At 44.2% G+C, this 24669-nt stretch overlaps 1 protein-coding gene across 2 annotated transcripts in view; it reads right to left on the bottom strand.

Annotated features, from left to right (window-relative positions):
- Positions 1-398: 398 nt before the first annotated feature.
- The window catches only part of ttc7a (tetratricopeptide repeat domain 7A), a 67944-nt gene continuing 43673 nt past the window's right edge, over positions 399-24669 (bottom strand). Inside the window, exons 13-21 of one of the 2 annotated variants that reach the window (XM_090216664.1) lie at positions 23030-23147; positions 22613-22670; positions 22114-22186; positions 21809-21969; positions 17015-17131; positions 16644-16750; positions 12721-12855; positions 10679-10881; positions 399-1213 (exon numbers count right to left, since the gene is read on the bottom strand). In XM_090216664.1, coding sequence (XP_090072790.1) covers positions 995-1213; positions 10679-10881; positions 12721-12855; positions 16644-16750; positions 17015-17131; positions 21809-21969; positions 22114-22186; positions 22613-22670; positions 23030-23147 — 1191 coding nt within the window. In that variant the 3' untranslated portion in view covers positions 399-994. The remainder of the gene's footprint in view (positions 1214-10678; positions 10882-12720; positions 12856-16643; positions 16751-17014; positions 17132-21808; positions 21970-22113; positions 22187-22612; positions 22671-23029; positions 23148-24669) is intronic. The other variant, XM_090216665.1, reaches the window with a different exon arrangement.

Here is a 24669-nt window from a genome sequence, read left to right as displayed (position 1 = left end):
AGCCTATGTTGCCAAACAGACTAGATATCTCTCCGCTTCCCCCGTTACTCAAAGACGGAATGGCTGCTAGGCAACCAGGCCACATCACATAAGGTGGAGAAAGAGGAGAGAGAGGGAGGGATAGGGAGTGAGAGATAGAGAGAGACACAACAATGGTGAGGGAGAGCAGAGAGAAAGGAGAGAGAGGATACAGAGAGAGAAAGAGGATAGAGGAGAGAGGAGGTAGTGAGAGAGCAGAGAAAGAGAGGGGGTTGTGAGTTTCATGGCAGTAACTGCGCTGGCAATATTACATAAGATAGCAGTTCGAGTCCCACTGCCCATATTAATGTGGTTAGGCACTGGGAAGTGATGAAGATTAGTCACAAGTGACAAGACAAATGAAGATGCACAATCCCACAGTGATTTAAGTCATTGTTTATGAGGACAAAGATGGACAAATGCATTTAAAACAACACACACACACAGACAATGAATCATAATGTTAATAATACAAAAATATACAATACAAACAACCAGTGATTTGAACATAATGGATTATGTCAGTTACATACACATGCTGAAGGCTCTCAGTCAATGAGAATAAAATGGAATGCTACTATAGGAATGATCCCTGAGAGTGGATGCATATGGTCTGTATAACAGTGTAGTGGATGTATACAGTCTGTATAACAGTGTAGTGGATGATTACGGTCTGTATAACAGTGTAGTGGGTGTATACGGTCTGTATAACAGTGTCACCATACACTTGACTTGTCCATGAGTGCATGTGAGCGATATTATGAGTGCATAGACATAGATAAAGATGAAGAGAGTAGATAAAAGGGAGAGGGGGAAGGGAGGAGATAGAGAGCAAAAATAGTGAAAAAGGGCAAGAGAAGATATATTGCACCAATTTGCACGTGTAAATGATCATACGCGTGTGTGTGTGTATATATATATATATATATATATATGTATGTGAGTGTGTAATACAGTAGTAACCTCTGTCTGCTCCTCACAGCTCGCGGGGTATGATAGTGAAGGGCCTGATGGGACAGGAGGACTCCAGCTCCAGGGCTGTGAGGAAGCAGTCTGGAGCCTGGCTGCTGCCCTGTGACTGCAGGGCCTCCCCCAGGCCGCTCCACGCCTCGTGGGACGTGCTCTGGGCCTGCACCGCATCCCGCAGCACCTTCTCCCCCAGACCCACACGCCCACACCGCACCAACAACTGGCCCTGAGGAAGGCAGGAAACAGGAGGAGGTGAAGTGATGAAAGGTGAGTTTGAATGGGGGATAAGTGTCACGGATGTGAAACGGCTAGCTAGTTAGCGGTGGTGCGCGCTAAATAGCTTTTCAATCGGTGACGTCACTTGCTCTGAGACCTTGAAGTAGTGGTTCCCCTTGCTCTGCAAGGGCCGCGGCTTTTGTGGAGCGATGGATAACGATGCTTCGTGGGTGACTGTTGTTGATGTGTGCAAAGGGTCCCTGGTTCGGGCGAGGGGACGGTCTAAAGTTATACTGTTACATAAGTAATTGAGAGATTACAGAGAGAGACAGAGATTTACAGATGTAAAATCTTATTTTGATCACTCTTTTGTTGCAGGAAATGCAAACTTATGGTGTAGTCAAGATTTAAAAAAGTTTCTAAAATGTTTAATTTCCACTTTAAAAATGTCAGACTTGATTTGATCTTATGAAAAATGTATCAACCCCTACTAAAAATGTCCATTAATTATAATCCACATAATAATAATAATTCACATTTCCTGTTGCTGCAGGATTATTTTCCTGCTGTAGCAAACTGGTTTAAATTAAGATCCTACATCTGTAACTTTGGATATAGCTTTGGCTATATCTAAACCATAGATGTGTTTGAATACCATACTAACATACGACTACATACTACATACTGTAACGACCCTGGGTTTATAAGCCGGAAATCGACCTTCCAGGACGAGCATGCTTTTGCGGCACAGTCGATAGCGCGCCGGACTTTCGGGCTAGAGCGTCGAGGGTTCGAGACCTGCTCCCTGCCTGTTTCATTACAATACTATTAGGTCATTTTAGTACTGTAAATGGAACAGTATCCTTTCAGTTGAGCGTACTAGCACTTCGCCGGTCAACCGGAAGTTGATGCTGTTGCTATGGAACCTCTTGCTAGCTAGTTAGCGTAACAAATTACTAGTTAGACATTTCAGGACTTCGGGTGTGTTCTTAAATTCAACCTGGAGTGCCAGAGTGCGCTGGTAAATTCAGAGTGTTGTCAGATTTTCAGTTTGTAAATTCAGAGCGTTTCGCTCTCAAAGCGCTCTGGCCGAGGAGTAGGGTTGATTTAAGCGTTCTGACCTTACAACGGCAGTCAAGCACTTAAGCTAACGTTGGCTAGCTTGCTAGCTACTTCCAGACACAAATGAGAGTGACCACTTTACTCGCCCAAGCAGAGCTGGTTAGGCAGTTTTCATCTTATCCACACAAACTGTTTTAATTACGCTTTTTTGCCGAAGTTAACTGACACCGGCCATATTCAACCTATATGGAGCGCTCGTAAATTAATTATTCTGCGCTCTGGTACACTCAGACGAGAGTGCTCTGAAATCGGAGTAGATAGCCAGAGCGAATTTACGAATACAAACGAATGTCATTGAGAATGCACATGGCTATACCATTTAGCTAAGAATGACGGGAATAACCAAGTCAATAAACATTGGGTAGTTAGTTAGCTAGCCTATAGTTAATATACTGGCACGTTTGCTGTATAAGTAGCCAACTAACGTTAGGTAGCTAGCTAACATACCGGTACATACGGCTGTAATGATATGCTATGTGGTTCGTAAGGACATCGTAGCTAACAAATTGTCAGCCAACATAACGTGTAAGGCAACATACTTCTCAATTAATTACTTTATTACATTGCTCAAAATTTTGTTAACATTTGTCATAATTAGTTAAAGCAATTAATCAAATTTGAAAACGATGTGAAGCCACGCCCATTTCCCGAAGAATTGCATTATGGGCCCTAAAGTACGGAAATAGTGTCCTCTGCGTGTATACTTCATATTTTGGCGAATTTAGTAAGACATCCGGGAACTTTTGGCATACTAACTATATCCATACTATGACCAATAAGCATACTATATACTCAATTCACATCACAAATAGTATGGTTAGTGTGGGTAGTATGAGTATTTGAACACAGCTCATGAGAACCCTCTGACACTAGACATAGCGTGTCAAGAGGGGCACTAAGGGCACATTTGGGTCTTAATGGGACACACAGAAAAACAGGGGAGGGGAAGCCATGTCCAGCTGCCTAAGAGGATGAGATGTTGCTAGTTAAAGCTCCTGTTTGTCCCAACTCTTCCTTTGCACAGGCGTGTCAGGTGATTGCAGCCAGAGGCATTTCCAGAAAGGATGGTATGTTTGTGTGATGAGGATGACTGCTCCCTATGTGTTACTTTGTGTCGGTGTGTGTGTTTGTGGCTGTGTGAGAGGGCAGTAGTGGTCAGCCCAGCGTGACATGTCTCTTTAAAACTTCTCTCTGTGTGTCTCCAGAGTCCAGCAGCGTAACAGGGTATCACGCAAACCGACCAAAGGCATGAACACACACACACAGCCTCCAGTGCAGGGCTTGCCTGAGGTCAAACTGGCGAGTCTTGTTATGCAGGCTCTGCTCACAAACCCCAGATTAATTGGGCTGAAACTCAGAGAGCTGTCTAGGGGCTCTGACGCAACCTCCCAATGAGGATGCTCTGCTCCCTCTGTCTCTGAGTTCCTCTCTGCTGCAACTCCAGACTCTCTCACTACTTTTCCTACAGTTGTTACTGTATACTCTCTATGCTACTGACCAGAACTGAAGAAAAGACGGAAGGAGATCTTAGGTGGGGTGCAGAGACAAAGTGGAAGATACAGTATCACACGGTGGGTGTATTGCCATTGTTAAGGCACTCGCGTCCTCATCATCTAACACTGCCAGCGGGTCTTTGATCTATTCGTTGCCATTCCACTGCCCTACTGTCTCCAGGATTTACACACTGGGACTTATGGGAAATAACCACCCAAGAGTCGGTTCTGAAGTTTAAATTCTTCCATTCTTTGAGGTTTCTGGCGCACACACACACAGTGAGGCTTCACCACTGTATTTCCTCTCCTCGGGGTTTACATGATGCTGCCAAGTCTAATCCTCTTAGGTCAATGGTTCAAGGAAATAAACACCCTATGCTGCGCCGTAAACAAGGCAGAGGAAAACAAACCCTGTGTTTAGAGAGAGGAGGGGAGAGAGCAGTAGAGAGAGAGCGAAACAGAGAAAGATCGAGAAAGACGAAGAGAGGAAGAGAGCGAGAGACAGCAGTAGAGAAATTGAAGGAAAACCAGACAGAGCGAGAGAGTAAAAGACAGGCAGAGAGGGCTCTGTGCCAGTAGTATGTATCTGAGGCTCATCCCCTTGATACCCTGGTGGCCCGGGCCGTGACCCAGCGTGGCGCCCCACACCTGAACCCACTAATCCTATCAGAGATGTGGTGGCGATGTAATCCCTGCCTGCCTGGTTGAGCTGGCGGAGCTGGGCTGAGAGTGAGCTACGATTACTTGGGCCCTGGCCTTGCAATGTCCTATCCCCAAAAAGCCCTATTGCTGGGAGCCTTAGTTATCCCTCGTAGCCCTCTGGTAGCCCTGTCTCTATCACCGCTCTTTATCTCCCCTCCCTATCTCTCCGCTTGCCCGCTTGACCTTAGTCTTGCCAGATTCAGGGCGCTCCGGAAAAGGACTAACCTGCTCGTGACCTGACCTGACTCATACACCCAGGGGAGCCAACCGATATGAGACACCTTATGTCAACACTACACAAGCTGAACCAGCTAATCCAATCACTAAAGTACACGCCCATTCAGCTAACGAGAGAAAGATGGGGGAGGGGTGGGAGAAAGCGAAAGAATGAAAGAAAGAAAAAAACAAAACAAAGAAAGAGAACGAGAGGGAGGGAGAATGCAGAGAGAGAGGGAAAAAGAGACGAAGAAAAAGAGGTGAACACATGCACAATGGCGAACAGGCACAAGCCAGCTCCCCTCCTCCTATCTTTCTCTCTAGCTGGTTATCAGAGGTATTGCTCAATAGAATATATTTCCCTCGTTGCTAGGCAATCCCATAAAGCGCCCGAGAAGGAGCGAAGTGTTATAAATAATGTATTTGCATTATCAAATGAGCTGCCAGCCACCCCCATCCAGAGAGAAGAGAGACCGAGAGAAAGAGAGAGTGGGTGGGGGGGGGGGGGGCATTGGATCACTGAAACGCAATTCATTCTATGAGATGAAGTGATTGCCCTTGACCGTATATCTGTATGCGTCTGTGTGTGTCTGCATCCGTCTGTGAATATATATGTGTGTCTGTGTGAGTAGAAGAAAGGAGAAAGAGACAGAGAGGAAGAGATCTGGTTCAGTGAGAAGAGGCCTATGTGTAGCTAACTGACAGAGCGAAGCAGCAAGCAAAACAGAGGAGAGAGGATGCAGAGGTGCTGGGATGTGGAGGACATTGAGAGCTGTGGTGAGAATCATTTAAACAGCAGAGTCAGGAAGAAGGCAGGGCAGGGAAGATCAGCTCCACTGGCTTCCCAACCCAAGCATCACTATCCATCCTAAAATACACCCAGCCAACTGGCCCTGGGGATGAGTCACACTACCTACACTGGCTTTCATAAAGTATCACACAGTTGAAGTCGGAAGTTTACATACACTTAGGTTGGAGTCATTAAAACTAGTTTTTCAACCACTCCACAAATGTCTTGTTATAGTTTTGGCTTGTCGGTTAGGACATCTACTTTGTGCATGACACAAGGGATTTTTCCAACAATTGTTTACAGACAGATTATTTCACTGTATCACAATTCACACTAAGTTGACTGTGCCTTTAAACAGATTGGAAAATTCCAGAAAATGATGTCATGGCTTTAGAAGCTTCTGATAGGCTAATTGACATCATTTGAGTCAATTGGAGATGTACCTGTGGATGTATTTCAAGGCCTACCTTCAAACCCAGTGCCTCTGTTTGACATCATGGGACAATCAAAAGAAATCAGCCAAGACCTCAGAAAAAAAAGTGTAGACCTCCACAAGTCTGGTTCATCATTGGGAGCAATTTCCAAATGCCTGAAGGTACCACGTTCATCTGTACAAACAATAGTACGCAAGTATAAACACCATGGGACCACGCAGCCGTCATACCGCTCAGAAAGGAGACGCGTCTCCTAGAGATGAACGTACTTTGGTGTGAAAAGTGCAAATCAATCCCAAAACAACAGCAAAGGACCTTGTGAAGATGATAGAGGAAACAGGTACAAACGTATCTATAGGCTTGCAAGTCGAAGAACAACATCCCAACCATGAAGCACGGGGTTGGAAGCATCATGTTGTGGGGGTGCTTTGCTGCAGGAGGGACTGGTGCACTTCACAAAATAGATGGCTTGATGAGGAAGGAAAATTATGTGGATGTATTGAAGCAACATCTCAAGACATCAGTCATGAAGTTAAAGCTTAGTCGCAAACGGGTCTTCCAAATGGACAATGACCCCAAGCATACTTCCGAAGTTGTGGCAAAATGGCTTAAGGACAACAAAGTCAAGGTATTGGAGTGGCCATCACAAAGCCCTGACCTCAATCCTGTAAAAACTTGTGGGCTGAACTGAAAAAGCATGGAGGCCTACAAACCTGACTCAGTTACACCAGCTCTGTCAGGAGGAATGGGCCAAAATTCACCCAACTTATTGTGGGAAGCTTGTGGAAGGCTACCCAAAACGTTTGACCCAAATTAAACAATTTAAAGGCAATGCTACCAAATACTAATTGAGTGTATGTAAACTTCTGACCCACTGGTAATGTGATGAAAGAAATAAAAGCTGAAATAAATCATTCTCTCCACTATTATTCTGACATTTCATATTCTTAAAATAAAGTGGTGATCCTAACTGACCTAAGACAGGGAATTTTTACTTGGATTAAATGTCAGGAATTGTGAAAAACTGTGTTTAAATGTATTTGGCTAAGGTGCATGTAAACTTCCGAGTTCAACTGTACATACTTTACACATCAGTCAGTCACATACACTTTACACGTCAGTCACACCCCCACACACAGACACATACTTTACACATCAGTCAGTCACATACACTTTACACCCCCACACACAGACAAATACTTTACACATCAGTCACACACCCACACCAACACACACACCTCATGTTCCTGTGGCTGGTGGTGTGAGAACAGAGTATAGGACTGACAAACAGTATAAAGACCTAGTGAATCTAATACTACTGTATAGGTCGAGTGAGTCTAATAATACTGTATAGGCCGAGTGAATCAAATACTACTGTATAGGCTGAGTAAATCTAATACTACTGTATAGGCCTAGTGAATCTAATAATACTGTATAGGCCGAGTGAATCAAATACTACTGTATAGGCCGAGTGAGTCTAATACTACTGTATAGGCTGAGTGAATCTAATACTACTGTATAGGCCTAGTGAATCTAATACTACTGTATAGGCCGAGTGAATCTAATAATACTGTATAGGCCGAGTGAATCAAATACTACTGTATAGGCCGAGTGAATCAAATACTACTGTATAGGCCGAGTGAATCTAATACTACTGTATAGGCCGAGTGAATCTAATACTACTGTATAGGCCGAGTGAATCTAATAATACTGTATAGGCCGAGTGAATCAAATACTACTGTATAGGCCGAGTGAATCTAATACTACTGTATAGGCCGAGTGAGTCTAATACTACTGTATAGGCCGAGTGAGTCTAATACTACTGTATAGGCCGAGTGAATCAAATACTACTGTATAGGCCGAGTGAATCTAATACTACTGTATAGGCCGAGTGAATCTAATACTACTGTATAGGCCTAGTGAATCAAATACTACTGTATAGGCCGAGTGAGTCTAATACTACTGTATAGGCCGAGTGAATCTAATACTACTGTATAGGCCGAGTGAGTCTAATACTACTGTATAGGCCGAGTGAATCTAATACTACTGTATAGGCCGAGTGAATCAAATACTACTGTATAGGCTGAGTGAATCTAATACTACTGTATAGGCTGAGTGAGTCTAATACTACTGTATAGGCCGAGTGAATCAAATACTACTGTATAGGCCGAGTGAATCAAATACTACTGTATAGGCCGAGTGAATCTAATACTACTGTATAGGCCGAGTGAATCAAATACTACTGTATAGGTCGAGTGAGTCTAATAATACTGTATAGGCCGAGTGAATCAAATACTACTGTATAGGCTGAGTGAATCTAATACTACTGTATAGGCTGAGTGAATCTAATACTACTGTATAGGCCTAGTGAATCTAATACTACTGTATAGGCCGAGTGAATCTAATAATACTGTATAGGCCTAGTGAATCTAATACTACTGTATAGGCCGAGTGAGTCTAATACTACTGTATAGGCCGAGTGAATCAAATACTACTGTATAGGCTGAGTGAATCTAATACTACTGTATAGGCCGAGTGAGTCTAATACTACTGTATAGGCCGAGTGAATCAAATACTACTGTATAGGCCGAGTGAATCTAATACTACTGTATAGGCCGAGTGAATCAAATACTACTGTATAGGCCGAGTGAATCAAATACTACTGTATAGGCCGAGTGAATCTAATACTACTGTATAGGCCGAGTGAATCAAATACTACTGTATAGGTCGAGTGAGTCTAATAATACTGTATAGGCCGAGTGAATCAAATACTACTGTATAGGCTGAGTGAATCTAATACTACTGTATAGGCTGAGTGAATCTAATACTACTGTATAGGCCTAGTGAATCTAATACTACTGTATAGGCCGAGTGAATCTAATAATACTGTATAGGCCTAGTGAATCTAATACTACTGTATAGGCCGAGTGAGTCTAATACTACTGTATAGGCCGAGTGAATCAAATACTACTGTATAGGCCGAGTGAATCTAATACTACTGTATAGGCCGAGTGAATCAAATACTACTGTATAGGCCGAGTGAATCTAATACTACTGTATAGGCCGAGTGAATCAAATACTACTGTATAGGTCGATTGAGTCTAATAATACTGTATAGGCCGAGTGAATCAAATACTACTGTATAGGCTGAGTGAATCTAATACTACTGTATAGGCTGAGTGAATCTAATACTACTGTATAGGCCTAGTGAATCTAATACTACTGTATAGGCCGAGTGAATCTAATAATACTGTATAGGCCTAGTGAATCTAATACTACTGTATAGGCCGAGTGAGTCTAATACTACTGTATAGGCCGAGTGAATCTAATAATACTGTATAGGCCTAGTGAATCTAATACTACTGTATAGGCCGAGTGAATCTAATAATACTGTATAGGCCTAGTGAATCTAATACTACTGTATAGGCCGAGTGAATCTAATAATACTGTATAGGCCTAGTGAATCTAATACTACTGTATAGGCCAAGTGAATGTAATAATAGCATTGTCTGGATAAGCCTCTCCCTTGGTGTAACCGCTGGTTATGTTGAATATAGACAACATCATCACGGTATAACACTGTTTTATTGGGGAGTTGGGGGAGGATATTTTGGGGTAACGCCCAGAAAGATGGAGGGAATGAGCTGTTGCTAGGCAGCGAGCGGAAGGGCGAGCAAGTCTGGAGAACATCCGCTAACGGTGTTGAGCTAGCTGCATTTCTAATTACCGTAGCTCGTTAAACCAAGTTATTATTAGCTTGCTTGTAAACAAAGCTCATAAAACGAGAACAGGACCATGTCAAAATGGCCGCCACGGTTAAGGGATAGGAGGTCAGGATGAACACCAAAACCCTTTAAACAGCAAACTAGTACAGGCAGAGAGTTGAATTGAATGGGCATTGTGGGGAACCTACCGCACCCACACACATTTAAAAAGGTCCCATCCTAACTGGAGATACTGTCTCTCAGAGGAGAAACTGCAGTATTGGTTCTGAATTGTAATACTTGGATTGGAGCAAGCAGGATTGGCCATACTCCACATAACATGCTGTTCTGCTTACACATATGCACAGAAAAACACATGCAGGCGCACACTCGGACACACACACAGTGACACGCACTCACAGTGATACAGACACAGATCTGTCATAGGAGACAGTGGGCCAGTGCCAGCTGGCTGTGTTTCAGCTCCTCACCCCAGGGATTGGTACTCCCACTGGCCAAATATGGAAGCCAAGAGCACCCTCTCTCACCCCACACATACACCCTCTCTCACCCCCCCCCCCACACACACACACGCGCACACGAGCGAGAGAAAGGTACTGGCCTTATGTGGTCACACTGCGGCCACTGTTTAAGCCAGAGAAGCATTTACGGCTACGACACAACCAATGTATGGTCACTATGGAGACAGCATGTAGGGTAATGGGAGAGTTGGATCCAGGAGATGAGGGGGGAGAGGGAGATCTGGGGGGAGAGGTAGATCTGGGGGGAGAAGTAGATCTGGGACTCTTTATAATTGGACCATTTCTTACAGAGTGCTGTGGCTCACAGGAAATATTTTCAAGATGGTTATCTGTTATTACTGAGGGTAATAGGCCTGTTGATGTGCCCCAGGTCTTTGTGTGTGGTGACTCTTACCAGGACTGTGTGTGTGCATGTGTGCATCTCACCAAAACTGTGTTACAGGTACTGTATGTGTGTGTCTCTCTCTCTCACCAGGTGCAGCAGTATGCGGTGTCCGTTGGGGTGGATGGCCAGGGCTTCATCGTACAAACCCTTGGCCTCGTCCTGGTTCCCTTTGAGCTCGGCCAGCCGGCCCCTTAGCAGCAGCACGGAGTGGGAGTTGGGGAAGAGCACAGCTGCCTCCTGCACACAGAACTGGGCCTCCTTCACACGCCCCTCTGCCATGAACAACTCTCCTATGGGAGAGAGATGGCGGGAGGCGAGAGAGAGACAGAGAGAGAGAGAGAGAGACAGAGAGAGAGAGAAAGAGAGGGGGGAGAGGGCTCAATCATCGGTTGAGACAGCTGACAACAGTATGTGCTGATAAAGCCAGGCTAACACGTCACATCACCAACTGTACGGCCACCGTCGTTCGACATGAATGATTCTTGTTTCATTTCTCTTTGTTTTACCAGGTATGTTGTTTCAGGACTCATTCTCATTCACAAGGTTGACTTGGGGAATATGTCGCAACAGAGGAAAGGACACATACTGTACCAACATGACATTGGACACATACCCACATAATGGACTGAAAGAAGATTCAGTCATAGGCACAGAGATACAGACGCATATTTACCCTGACAGACACACAAACAAGACCGAATGCAGTGCCTGGGAAGTAATGAGGCTCATGCCTAAATAAGGGCATTGCATGCTGCTGCTGTGGCTCAAGACAAACCCCAGGCTGCCCTCAGCACAGACACTCCCGCAAGCACAACACTGGCCAATTACAGGCTGGATAGTGGGCCGGATAGTGGGCCGTCCACATGCCCCTCCCTCAGGCCACCATTGACCAATGGAGGGCAGGACATTGGGATAGAGCTGTCTCTGGGGGAGAGTGGACACCAGAGTGATGACAGCTTAACCATTAGAAACTATTGAGGGGAGGCTTGCCTAAAACACATTCACTTAGCCTGTGTGTGTGCGCGCGTGGTACGTGCATGCGTGCGTGTGTGCGCCAACACCGTATATGCCTTTATGCGGTAGCCAAGTAAAGTGTGTGAATGTTTGTTTATCTGTTTTTCAAAGTGGGCACAGATGGGAGCTATTTGCGCACGCTATTATGCCCTCAAATAACGCTACTCAGAAAATAGAAAATCACTATTCCGGATCCCATTTTCTATAAACAATTGTTCATATTCCTCACCTGGGCTTGACACCATAATGAAGAAGATGAATAATATTAACGAATCCACCTACATTAGTCCCTCCTCTGTGCCTACATGTGAGTGTGTGTGAGATCATGCATAGTGGCTGTGTGTGTGTGTGTTTCGGTGCCTATGCGCGCGTGTGTGTGTGTGTGTGTGTGTGTGTGCGTGCGTGCGTGTGCGGAGCCAGGTCATGCTGGTTGGTTGTGTCCTGCCCTGAGGAGAAGTGCTGTGTGTGTTCGTGCTGCCTGCCTGTTGGGCCGATCAAGATGTGAGATTTGAGGCAGGAATTGATGATCCACATGACAGAGGAATGTGACTGGAGAGGGAGGGGAGAGACATGGGCATGACTGCCCAGCCACACATCCCTGCCTGGGCCTGCCTGTCTGGGAGAGGGGAACACACCCTGGGTCACACACAGGTACATTCACTACACTGGCTCGGTCTGTGCTGGGAGGGAGATATAACAGATGCCTCTAACGACTGACTGAGGTACAGTATATGTGTATCTACTGTACATGTGATGTAAAGTTCAGTGGGTTTTTCAGTGAAATTACTCTCAAGGGTCAAATAGAAGACAAATGCCAGATGACGAAAACTACCTTTGCTTAAAATCCAACACAGGGAACTTGACCCTAACTCATCCATCGGTACAGTGATGGCCTTTCTCTCTGCTCAGTTCACAATTATAGGGTAGGATGCACACCCCTGCCCTCTAGCTCCAGTGGAGTGCACTCTCGCTCGCTTCCTATAGCTGGCAGCAGTAGTGTACACTCCGGTGGTAGTCTACACTCCCTCCTGTAGCTAATTTCAGTGGGTAAGAAGCTTGTCCTAGCTGACTCCAGTGTACACTAGATAGTTATGTACACTCCCTCCCTCCTGTACCTGCTTGCAGCCAGATGCGCTCCAGGGTGGTCCATATGTAGGTGGGGCCCTGTTTGTGGGCGGAGCTGATGGCTGACACCTCTGACATGGCATGCTCCAGGCGGGATAGAGCAATGGACGGACCGCTCTGAGAACCTGACCCAGGGACAGTTCATAGTCAGCACACATACAGCACTATACACTATCACACACACAGAGCTTGATCTAGGAACAGTTGATACTTAGTCAGTACACATACACACAGAGCCTAGGCCCCTATCCACAAAGCATCTCAGTCTACACTTGACACTGACATGCGACTTCTGCTATCAGAATATGAAGATCGCATTTGAAAAGGTACTTTATGTTCTGATTGTGTTCAGATCTGTCTGACAACTTCAGGAGGTGGTCGGGGATGCATTGTGTGCGGATTTCTCCTCAGTCTGGACTCAATCAGGCTACTGAAAGCGCATACAGTGGTCAACGTCATCAGCACCCTCCCACAAGTCTCCAGAAAACGTGTGTCTTGGGACCGAGGAACCGTTTCATTATAACGTTGGAAGAACTATGTTCCTAGCGTGTTTGCCGGCCTCATAAACGCTAGCTAGCTAGCTGATATTTACAAAGGAAGAAAAAAAGCAGAGGAAGACACAAAATAAAAAGTTGAGTTAGAGTCTGAAGAGTGAGGACAAAGGAAAGATGGCTGAAGTGGATGCTGAGTTTGAATCAAGCAGCGCATCTAGCAAAGTTGGTGAAAACGAATGTTTTGAATGTTTTTGAACAGTAGTAGCGAAAACTGGAACAAAAAGGAAATTGTCTAAAATTGGAGTGGAGGACACGTGTATGAACGATAATTAATCGCTTGTAGTTGGGATGTGTTTGTTTTTTAGTAAGGATGCAAAAGTGGGAAACCCGTTTGAGGTGTCGAAAATGGTGAAGTATGCGCTGGGAAAAGTGGAGTCTGTCAGAGTGACCAGGAGCATCAAAAGAATCCGAACAACAGAAGTTTTGTGTTTTGAACTTCGAAGTAGAGCACCCGTCAAAGGAGTCATCTCAGGGGTGACGACACACGTTCAGGTTGAATACCTAAAGAGAATTCCTGGTGTGGATGGGGCCTGGTGTCTGACTCGCTGGGTGAATGGAGAAAAATAAGAAAGTCTGTCGGTCCTGTTGTTTTCTTATAAAGAGCAAATACCTACGCATGTGAAGCTTAGTTATGTAAGATACGCTGTAAGAGCTTTCGTCCGCAAGCCATTGCAGTGTAACAATTGTAAAGGATCTGGCTATGTTTCAAGTGTGTGTAGACAGACAGAGTATATTGAAGAACAGTGTGGAGAAGGACGACGGTGTTGCAATTGTGCTGGGATCATGGTCCCAACTTCCTGGAGTGACTTTTAAGGGCGAAGGAGATTGAAGTGGCAAAAGTTAGAGCGGTCAATCGAATCTCCTACACGGAGACGATTAAGGTTGTTGATGAGGATTATCAGAATATTTTTGTGCCTATTCCACCATTTGTAGAATGCATACCGGCATTTGAATATATTGCGGGAAAAGGGAATCCGGGCACACTGTGGACATGGTAGACACATTTAAATGTAGGACGGAAATCTATCAACAGAACTCTAATGATCAGAAATCTAAAGCTGCATGAACTGTCAAGTCTAGACACGACCTAAAAAAAAGATCTAAAGGAACCTGTTAAAACCTATTTTAAGGTAAAAACTACTCCCTGCTCAGAGTAGATTTGAGGATGATGTTAAGACACTGCCTCCACAATCTCTGAGCCAGGAGTAAAATCAACTCATAAAACTGTATCTCAGCTGGTTATCATGACTGTTTGAGGTACTGCAAAGGAAACAGTAATTACCGTCATTAACGTTGTTGCAAATGATGGGGAATAACCAATCGCAATGAGACATCGCCAGCTGTGAACTCAATTGCATGTTTCAAAAAACAACCGTGAATGTGACTGTACATCACATATTTCAATGGTAAAATGTTTGATATAATTTTGGCCTGAAACTATTACTTTGACACTCATAAATAATATGTTGGCGTCCGGATGGATGGATGGATGGATAGATTTGGCTAATTCTGATGGCTGTTAAATGGGTAATTTGACGATATTACTGTTAGTTCAACACACTCGTCACTCCCGTTTAAAAATGCTCTATCTTTGGCACAGTAGGCGTCAATGCCTATACGTTGGGCAATTGCAGGCATCTAGGGCTTATGTTAACTTTGACCGTGTTCGATGAGAATGATTGAAAGATCTAACGTTGTATGCAACGTTGTCAACATTATCGGCAAGTCACTTATTTTTATCTTATTATTGGTGCTTGGCTTTTGCGCTAAAGCGATTTAGAATTTTTAAAACGGGAGTGACGAGAGTGTTGATATAAAGGTAATATTGTCAAAATTACGCTTTTAAACAACCATCAGAATTGGTTAAAAAAAATACAAACAATTATGCATGCCAACATATTAGGCAATAATTAAGAGTAGGTCAAGTGATCGTGTCAGGCGAAAATTATATCAAATATTTTACCACTGCAACATTTTATGTACAGTCACTGTGGTTGTCTGAAGCGTGACAGAGTTAGTTCACAGTTGGAGATGCCTCGTCGCGATTGGTTATTCCCCATAATTTGCAACAATGTCAACACTAATGTGTGTCGTCGCTATCTTTCCTTAAAACCACGACAGTCTGAGGTACCGCAAAGGAAAGATGGCGATTACGTTCATTGCCTTTGTTGTAATGATGGGGAATACAACCTATCGCCAGCTGTCACTTCGATCGTACGCTTCATACAACCACAGTGACTGTAGCCTATATCAAATGTTGCAATGATAAAACGTTTTGATATCATTTTCGCGTGACGCAGTCACTTTGCCTACCCTTAATTATTGCCTAATATTATCAAAGACAGTACAAAACTCTGTGCTAATATGTTGGTATGCATAACGTTTTTTTAATTTTTTATTTTTTATTTACCAATTCTGAAAGTCGTTGAAAGCGGAATTTTGACAACATTGCCGTTATATCAAAACACTCGTCACACCCCCGTTCAACATATCGAAATCGCATTGGCACAGTAGTCATCAATCAAGTCACCTGACAATGATGTTGCATACAAAGTTGTATACAATGTTTGAAAGGCCTATAATTTTCATCGAACACAATCAAAGTTAACATAAACCCAAGATGCTTTCAATTGCCCAATTTATTGTCATGCCCAATGCAGGCATCTTTTTTTTTAAACAACGTGATGATGGGCTCCAGAGGGATACATTGAAATCACGTTTGGTAATTAAATAATCAATAGTTTATTTATTATCCTAGTGGTTAGAAGTATTTAGGCATGTCATGTGAAATAGCCCTCGTGAAATAACTGTCAATAGTGCAAGATATAAGGCCTATGGGTGTAGATTATTTATGGTTTGATCATATCAAAACGCACAGGAACCACTGACTCTATTATCAATAAATACCTGCTGGTAACTCTTAACTGGTTAGGACATTGCATGTGGTGTCCAGAAATTCTGTCAACTATAGTGGACTCTTATGACTAAAGAGGCTTCATGCATAGCTTTTATTTTTACCCATAAGAGTAGGAGTAAAATGTCTCTATTCTCAGCACTTACAATTTTCTACTCAAAGAGCTTTGTGGATATGGCCCCAGGTTTTAACAAAATTCTTAGGTTCTTTTTCTGAGATGCTTTGTGGATACGGACTCTGGTCCTTGAACAGTTCATTCTGAATCAATACACATACACGAAAACCCCTCGTTTACAAACAGCAGATCATATTTTGTAAAGATACACTATCCAAATACTGGTCGCTCTTGCTAAATAGATTTGTGTATTATCTCAATGAGACAAACCTGTCTAAACAAAGGTTACATGGACATCAATACACCCAAGAGGCTGTGGACAGTACAAACCAGTCTCACTGTCCTGGAAGTCTGGCAGGGTGAGGTGGAGGCCACTGGGTTTGCGGTTGAGTGGAAGTGGCTCTGGTGGGTGGATACTGCTGCTGTCATCCCCCTCACTGCAACACCACATGGCAGCTAATCAATACACAGCAGAATTCTTCCCAGCTCCCACTCAGCAGCAGCCATTATAGCCACGCACCCAGTGCAGTAGACAAACACACTCACGAGCACACACGTGCATGCACACACCCACACATGAAACACAAACACATTATAGACACAAGAGACAGACACCCACATGTAACACACTCATTAACCACATAAACCGAGAGACAGGCAGGCGGACATATAGACACAGACACACACACCCATACACACACCTGGTACGTGTGAAGTCATAGCGACTCTGCCATAGCTGCAGCATGTCTTGGCAGGTCTGGAGTGCTACGCCCGGCCCATACAGAGCCTCCTCCAGCTTCACCTTAGTGAACAGCAGACTGAGTGACAAGGAGCACAGACAGCAACACGTCAACACAGCATGATTAGTACACCATTAGCACTTTACACATCGATACACACATTGGTGTGCTGTACCATATACTCGACACATCAGGAAAAACACCCCCCCCCCCACAAACACACACAACATTGGCTCAATGTTGACACAACATGTGTTTGCCAGGTCAGCACATACCGTTGGCACGTCAACCAGGAACTGATGCTACCATCATATAGGATAAGCATGTTTATCACTGTTTGTTCATAGAGCTTTGGTCCTCTGTTTTTCAACAGATAGGAACTGTGTGAGTCTGGAGGGTTACAATATGCTACAGTGGGAGGCTGAGCTGGGAAAGGAAAAGAGAGGTAGAGTATGTGAAGGGAAAAGACAGAAAGAGGGAGAGAGAAAGAGTCAGGGCCCTTACTCATTCGTGAGAGAGAAAGAAACCCCAAAGCGGATGCCTGTCTGTCTGCCTGCTGTTTGTCTGTCTCTTCCTGTCTCCCTGTTCCCCCAACTGGAGCCTCTTCAAATTATTCCTCTCTCTGCTCACCTTTTACTGACAGAGAGCTTGGGTTGGGCACTATCCAGATTTTCTTACAGTCATACCATTTCTGTACCATACCAGGGTATACAGTATTACCGGAAGTGCACACGCTATTGTTTGACTTGCAAAACAAGTTAGGCAACAGGGGTCTTGATTCAGGAAGGAATTGAATGTCTCTGCTGTAACCAAGAAGCTTGATCTTGACATCTAGCCACTTAGCTAGCAAGTTAGCAAACCAAATGCATAGCTGGAGCCCTGAGCTGGATATAATTGATTTGACACAGCTAAGATTTCTTATAGTTATACTTAACTCATAGTTAGTTTTAAGCAATTGCGTAGCACACACCCCCGCAGCACCCTCAAGGCGGGTTGCCCCCAACCCCAAATTATACCGACAGTATTTGAAAATACCCCGGTATACGGTATATAATCGCCCAAGCCTAAAGATAGCACTGGTGATCAATAGCACAGCCAGACGGCCCGGCAGCAGGGGAAAAACACCCGGTGAAATGTGGCTCGTTACCGGTTAACGGGTGGGTGGAAGGGCTGGGGTGATGGAGGGAGGGATGGAGGGGCGAGAGATATGCACGAAGTGTCATCTGACATGAGGATGAAAACTGTTGCTGACAGACGTGGTGTTAAGGATACACCTGTCAGCGGGGCCAGTGGGTTTCCTATTAGCTACCGTGCAGAGCAGCGTTTAGTAGAGGAGTGGTGTGCCGTGTGTTAGTGGGCTTCCTACTGTGTGTGTGTGTGTGTGTGTGTGTGTGTATGTGTGCAAGCACACTCATCTTGTGACATGCCGCAAAATGAATGCAGAATCAAAGCCTGGGATTAATCATTTCCTTTAGAACAAACTGCGAGACTACACTCTCTCTCTGTCTCTCTCGCCTCCCTTCCCCCTCCCTTTCCACAGCCTCCTCAGCTCTTTCGCTTTGTGCTAAAAATGCCTGTTTACTAGCTGATAACAATTTCAAACAGAGACAGAGATAAAAAAAAAGAAAAAGACGGGAAATAGAGAGATAAAAAGACAGTAGCGTTTCCCAGCTGTTTACTTATAAAAGCCACGCCGGCCATTTAAGAATGCAACAGGCTAGTACTGCATTTTCAGGTAAAATCTCAATAAAAACATGTCAAATAATAAAGGAGTAAACAATGTCTACACATTTCAACTGTTTCATCCAATTACTGTCTGCTATTAAGATATTTACTGTGGCATGATATGGCTCGAAGAGATGTTTGTCTTTGGAGGGGGGGGGGTCTCCTGTGCTACCTATGGAGGTGGCGTGAGAAATGAATCGAGATTTGCGTCTTTACACTACAGGAACGTGTGTGTACACGGGTATTTTTATCGTAGAGTAAATGCCTTCTATTTGGGGACCAAGACAGACAGAAAGTGAGAGAGAAAGCACAAGGATTCAGTGTGTGCTACAACAAATTGACAGTCTGTGCTGCAGAAATCCGATGACTAGCGTCACATGCACATGCGTGCACATACTGTACATGCATGTCATTGTGTACGTATGCTATTCAAACCAAATCCTCTTCAGCACAAATTCTTCACACATTCCCTCTTTTTCTATTTAACAACAGATGTTGACTGCTCCCTCCTCCGATATGACCTCATGGTTACCGGGGCGATGGGCATTCCTGGCGCAGGGAGGGCTGTGACGGGCTGAGCCTGACAAAAATCTCTTAAATGGGTCAGTCAAATGTCTCTATGGAGAAGGAATGTGTCTGCATATTCATATGAGGGAGAGAAATCACTAGAATATAAGCTTTAAATGATACATATATATACATATACAATGCCAGTCAAAAGTTTGGACACACCTACTCATTCAAGGATTTTTCTTTATTTTTACTATTTTCTACATTGTAGAATAATTGTGAAGACATCTAAACTATGAAATAACACATAAGGAATTATGTTGTAACCAAAAAAGTGTTAAACAAATGAAAATATATTTATATTTTAGATTCTTCAAAGTAGCCACCCTGTGCCTTGATGATAGATTTGCACACTTGGTATTCTCTCAACCAGCTTCATGAGGACTGCTTTTCCAACAGTCTTGAAGGAGTTCCCACATATGCTGAGCACTTGTTGGCTGATTTTCCTTCAATCTGCGGTCCAACTCATCCCAAACCATCTCAATTGGGTTGAGGTTCGTGTGATTGTGGAGGCCAGGTCATCTGATGCAGCACTCCATCACTCTCCTTCTTGGTCAAATAGCCCTTACACAGCCTGGAGTTGTGTTTTGCGTAATTGTCCTGCTGAAAAACAAATGATACTCCCACTAAGCGCAAACCAGATGGGATGACGTATCGCTAGTGTCACCAGCAAAGCACCCTGACACCATCACACCTCCTCCTCCATGCTTCATGGTGGGAACCACACGTGCGGAGATCATCCGTTTACCTATTCTGCATCTCACAAAGACAAGGCGGTTGGAACCAAAAATCATGAATTTGAACTCATCAGACCAAAGGACAGATATCCACTGGCCTAATGTACATTGCTTGTGTTTCTTAGCAAGTATCTTCTTATTATTGGTGTCCTTTAGTAGGCATTTTGCCTTCTGGTAGGCCGTCATTGTAAATAAGAATTTGTTCTTAACTGACTTGCCTAGTTAAATAAAGGTTAAATTAAAACATAAAAAATAAATAGTTGTGATTTCTTTGCAGCAATTCGACCATGAAGGCCTGATTCACGCAGTCTCCTCTGAACAGTTGATTTTGAGATGTGTCTTTGGGCTGCAATTTCTGAGGCTGGTAACTCTAATGAACTTATCCTCTGCAGCAAAGGTAACTCAGGATCTTCCTTTTCTGTGGCGGTCCTCATGAGAGCCAGTTTCATCATAGTGCTTGATGGTTTTTGCGACTGCACTTGAAGAAACTTCAAAGTTCTTAACATTTTCCGGATTAACTGACCTTCATGTCTTAAAGTAATGATGTACTGTCGTTTCTCTTTGCTTATTTGAGTTGTTCTTGCCATAATATGGACTTGGACTTTTACCAATAGGGCCTTCTTCTGTATACCACCCTTACCGTGTCACAACACAACTGAATGGCTCAAACGCATTAAGGAAAGAAATTCCACAAATTACCTTTTTACAAGGCACACCTGTTAATTGAAATGCATTCCAGGTGACTACCTCATGAATCTGGTTGAGAGAATGCCAAGAGTGTGTTAAACTGTTATCAAGGCAAACGGTGTCTACTTTGAAGAATCTCAAATATAAAACATATTTTGATTTGTTTAACACTTTTCTGGTTACTACATGATTTCATAGGTTTTATTTCATAGTTTTGATGTCTTCACTATTATTCTACAATGTAGAAAATAGTTTTTTATTTTTTATTAAAAACCCTGGAATGAGTAGGTGTGCCCAAACTTTTGACTGGTACTGTAGATATATATATATATAGCTACAAATACGATATAAATGCAACAATGTTTGATTCGCTCTGTCCTTCTCTGACTCCATATCTCCTTATTTATCTGTCTCTATATATCATTAATTTACCGCTATCTATTTTCACTGTACCCCTATCTTCTTGACACCATAGAGACCAACACTGACCCCAAATGGTCGTGCTGTGAAGAACATGTGTCTTAGATCATTATTGCAGACTCTAGGGTGAGGTGGCACTGCGAAATACTCAAAATACCATGTGGCTTTCAAATATGCATATTCTTCTTATAGCAAGGCAACACTGTGGCATGGGCCAATTGCATGGTCGACTAATAATGTGTGTCTGTGGTTTTTCATTACTGCATAATGTTGGCTGCTTCTCAGAGAGAGGGAGTACTGCAACTCCAACCTACATGGAAGAGTTGGGGTCAGTGCGGCAGTGTGAAAAGGGTAAGGGTGTGTGAGGGTAGACTCCTCAGCGCAGTGCGGATGCCCGGTCTGGCACATCTAAATAAGGCCTTCAGTGAGTGTGTGTGGCTCTAGTGAGGAGCTCAGACACCCTATTCCCACACAGAGGTCTGGGCCTGGGCCTCCAGAGCACCCGGCTGGGTGACACACACCAGAGTTAGGCTCTCTCACCCCCCCCCCCCCCCCCCCCCCCCACACACACACACACACACACACAGTTCCATAATACAGGAGAGTGGCGACCTACTTGAAGTTCTCAGGGTGTTGGCTGAGCGCTAGTGTGAGGGTTTCGAGGGCATGTTGGTGGTGTTTCTGGGCACTAAGCAGAAGGGTCAGTAGGTGGAGGGAGTGCAGGTCGTCCCCACGCAGAGACAGAGCCACCTGCAGGGGATCCATGGCAGCTGCCACCTGCTCACACACATACCCACAGTGAATGGGGAGAGGAGAAACCGAAGGACAAGAGACGCAGAAGATCCAAGATGGAGAACCACTATGAGGAGCCGTAATGGTGTGTGTACTACAGTATATGTGTGTGTGGCAGTGCTGACTGACCTGGCGTACAAGAGCCAGCTGGAGAGACAGGTAGAGAGCAATCTTAGCATCATGGGGATCCAGTGCATGGGCTCTTCAGAGGAGAGAGATCACACTCAATGACAATGCAGAATAACACACAAACTGTAGTGTACGCTAATTATAAAAACAAACACACAGGTTAAGACCAACCTAGATTGACAGAGTGGCCTTGTGGTTAGATTGTCCGCCCTGAGATTGGAAGGTTGGGAGTTTGATCCCCGGCTGAGTCACACAAAAGACTGTAAAAATGGGACCCGATGTGTCTCTGCTTGGCATTCAGCATTAAGGAGATAGATTTGGGGTAAGGCCCTGTGATAGACTAGCGTCCTGTCCAGGGGGTGTACTTGTACATCAAGCTGCCTCGCGCTACAGAAACAGGAGACGGGCTCCTGCTCCTATGAGCCGTTCTGAATTGCACAAGCCAAGCCACGTGGCAAAGGATACTTACTTAGACTGACAGAGAGAGGTTGGTACGTACTTATGCAGATTTTGCAGTGCTCGTCTGTTGAACCCATCCCGATCAGCTTTCAGAGTGGCTGGAGAGAGATGAGGTACAGATGGACAAATCCATCAGTGGAGAACAAGGCATTTTGGGCGACATTTTCAGGGTGGACTATAATGAGGTTTACGGTATTTATCGCACAGTTCTGAATCCTGAAAATATGAGTCGCCCTTTGTGAGTACCAACTCATATTCATTCCGACACAATTCACCTCTGAATGAAATACTGCACAGGCGACGGGGAAGGCCAATTAATGAAAGTGTGGATTATCAGGACAAGTGAGTTCCGTGGGTTCTCTCAATGGCGGATTCCCGGTGAATCGGGACAAGGGCCACCGTTTGTTAGAGGAAACCAATCCTGCCTCGTAGAGCAGCTCATAGTGGTGTCTCTTACCGTCAGAAGCCTGCAGACTGCAGCACAGCCCCACAGTCAGGAACGCACGGGACAGGAACTCTGCAGCCTCCTCTCCCATGGACACCACACTCTGAGACAGGGCCTCAGCCTCCTCCAGCTATCACACACAGATACACGCAAAGATAACAGTCCGATGTGGTATGGGTCTAGTCTGCTGAAGTACTTACTAACCTTGTGAGCTCAACTGTGAGCTCAAGGATTTAAAGGCATGTTCAGTTGATTTCGTATTGTCTTGTTTAGTGAGCTTCTGTGTTTGCATAGTATAGAGCGTTTGTATAGTCTGAAGGGCTGTATCGTGGGCAGTGTGTGGTTAGTTTAAGGACACTGTAGATTCAGGTGAAGAACAGCACACTAGAGTCCCCCGTGTGGCTGAGCTGGGACAAGGTAAAACCATGTCACTCAGTGTGAGGTATGGGGAGGGGTCGGTGAATTGCCTTTGACACGGTGCCAGCAGAACAGCAGGACAGCTGCTTAGACTCTCCCTGACTGTCCCCCCTCCCCTTTCCTCTCTCTTTCTATCTCTCCCCTCCCTCATCCTCCTCCTCCTCCTCATTCTCTATCCCTCTCTTTCTCGGAATACGGACACTATCAACAAAGTTCCATACAATAGAAAGAAAGAGAGCCATTATGTTATTATGGGATATATCCATTTGAATTGAGTTCCTTTTTGACAGTGTCCATTTTGATTTAAACAAAAGATATTTGCCCATGGAAATGGCTAAACATTTAGGAGATAAAGGTGCTCCTTTATTCAAGAGCATGTTGTGTCTCTACCGATGGCGGGCACAACACAAATGACACAACTCAGATGATGTCAAATTAGGATCTAAGCTACAACATATGCGAATATGAAACAAAACGGAGTTGACGCGTTTTTAGATAACGTTTAATGACATAAATGTCACCAAAAAATGTCATTTTTTTCCCAAGACATTTAAAATAGAGTGACAACCCTGTTTGTAAGCTTTTAAATAATGTTAATCTCAACAGTTTGTTTATATTTTCCAGTGATTCATTTTTTTTATTTTTTTTATTGTTTAATACTAACATAAGATTATTCAAATATGCATTATTAAATGCTCCAGGGGTAATTCCGTTAGCATGTTTTTCTAGATTTAGAACATAAAACAACATTTAAAAAGCAAACATTATGCTTTAGGTCTAGCAAAGCAAATACTTCAAAAGTTTAAGCATAATGTTGTAGAACAGTGTTAAAAAAAAACATTGTTTTATAGAATTTTGTAGTACATCCAACTGGCCTCACAACAGCAGACCACGTGTAACCACGGCAGCACAGGACCTCCACATCTGGCTTCTTCACCTGCGGGACCATCTGAGACCAGCCACCTGCACAGCTGATGAAACTGTGGGTTTGCACAACCGAGGAATTTCTGCACAAACGGTCAGAAACCGTCTCAGGAAGCTCATCTGCGTGCTCGTCATCCTCACCAGGGTCTTGACCTGACTGCAGTTTGGCATCGTAACCGACTTCAGTGGACAAAATGCTCACCTTCGATGGCCACTAGCACACTGGAGAAGTGTGCTCTTCAAATCAAATCAAATCAAATTGTATTGGTCACATACACCTGGTTAGCAGATGTTAATGCGAGTGTAGCGTA

The sequence above is a fragment of the Oncorhynchus mykiss genome, chromosome 23 (genome assembly GCF_057628025.1).
Source record: "Oncorhynchus mykiss isolate SJ-2025 chromosome 23, ASM5762802v1, whole genome shotgun sequence".
Classification (NCBI taxonomy): Eukaryota; Metazoa; Chordata; class Actinopteri; order Salmoniformes; family Salmonidae; genus Oncorhynchus; species Oncorhynchus mykiss.
Note: the sequence above shows the minus strand (reverse complement) of the source record. Positions and strands in the feature narration are given on the sequence as shown.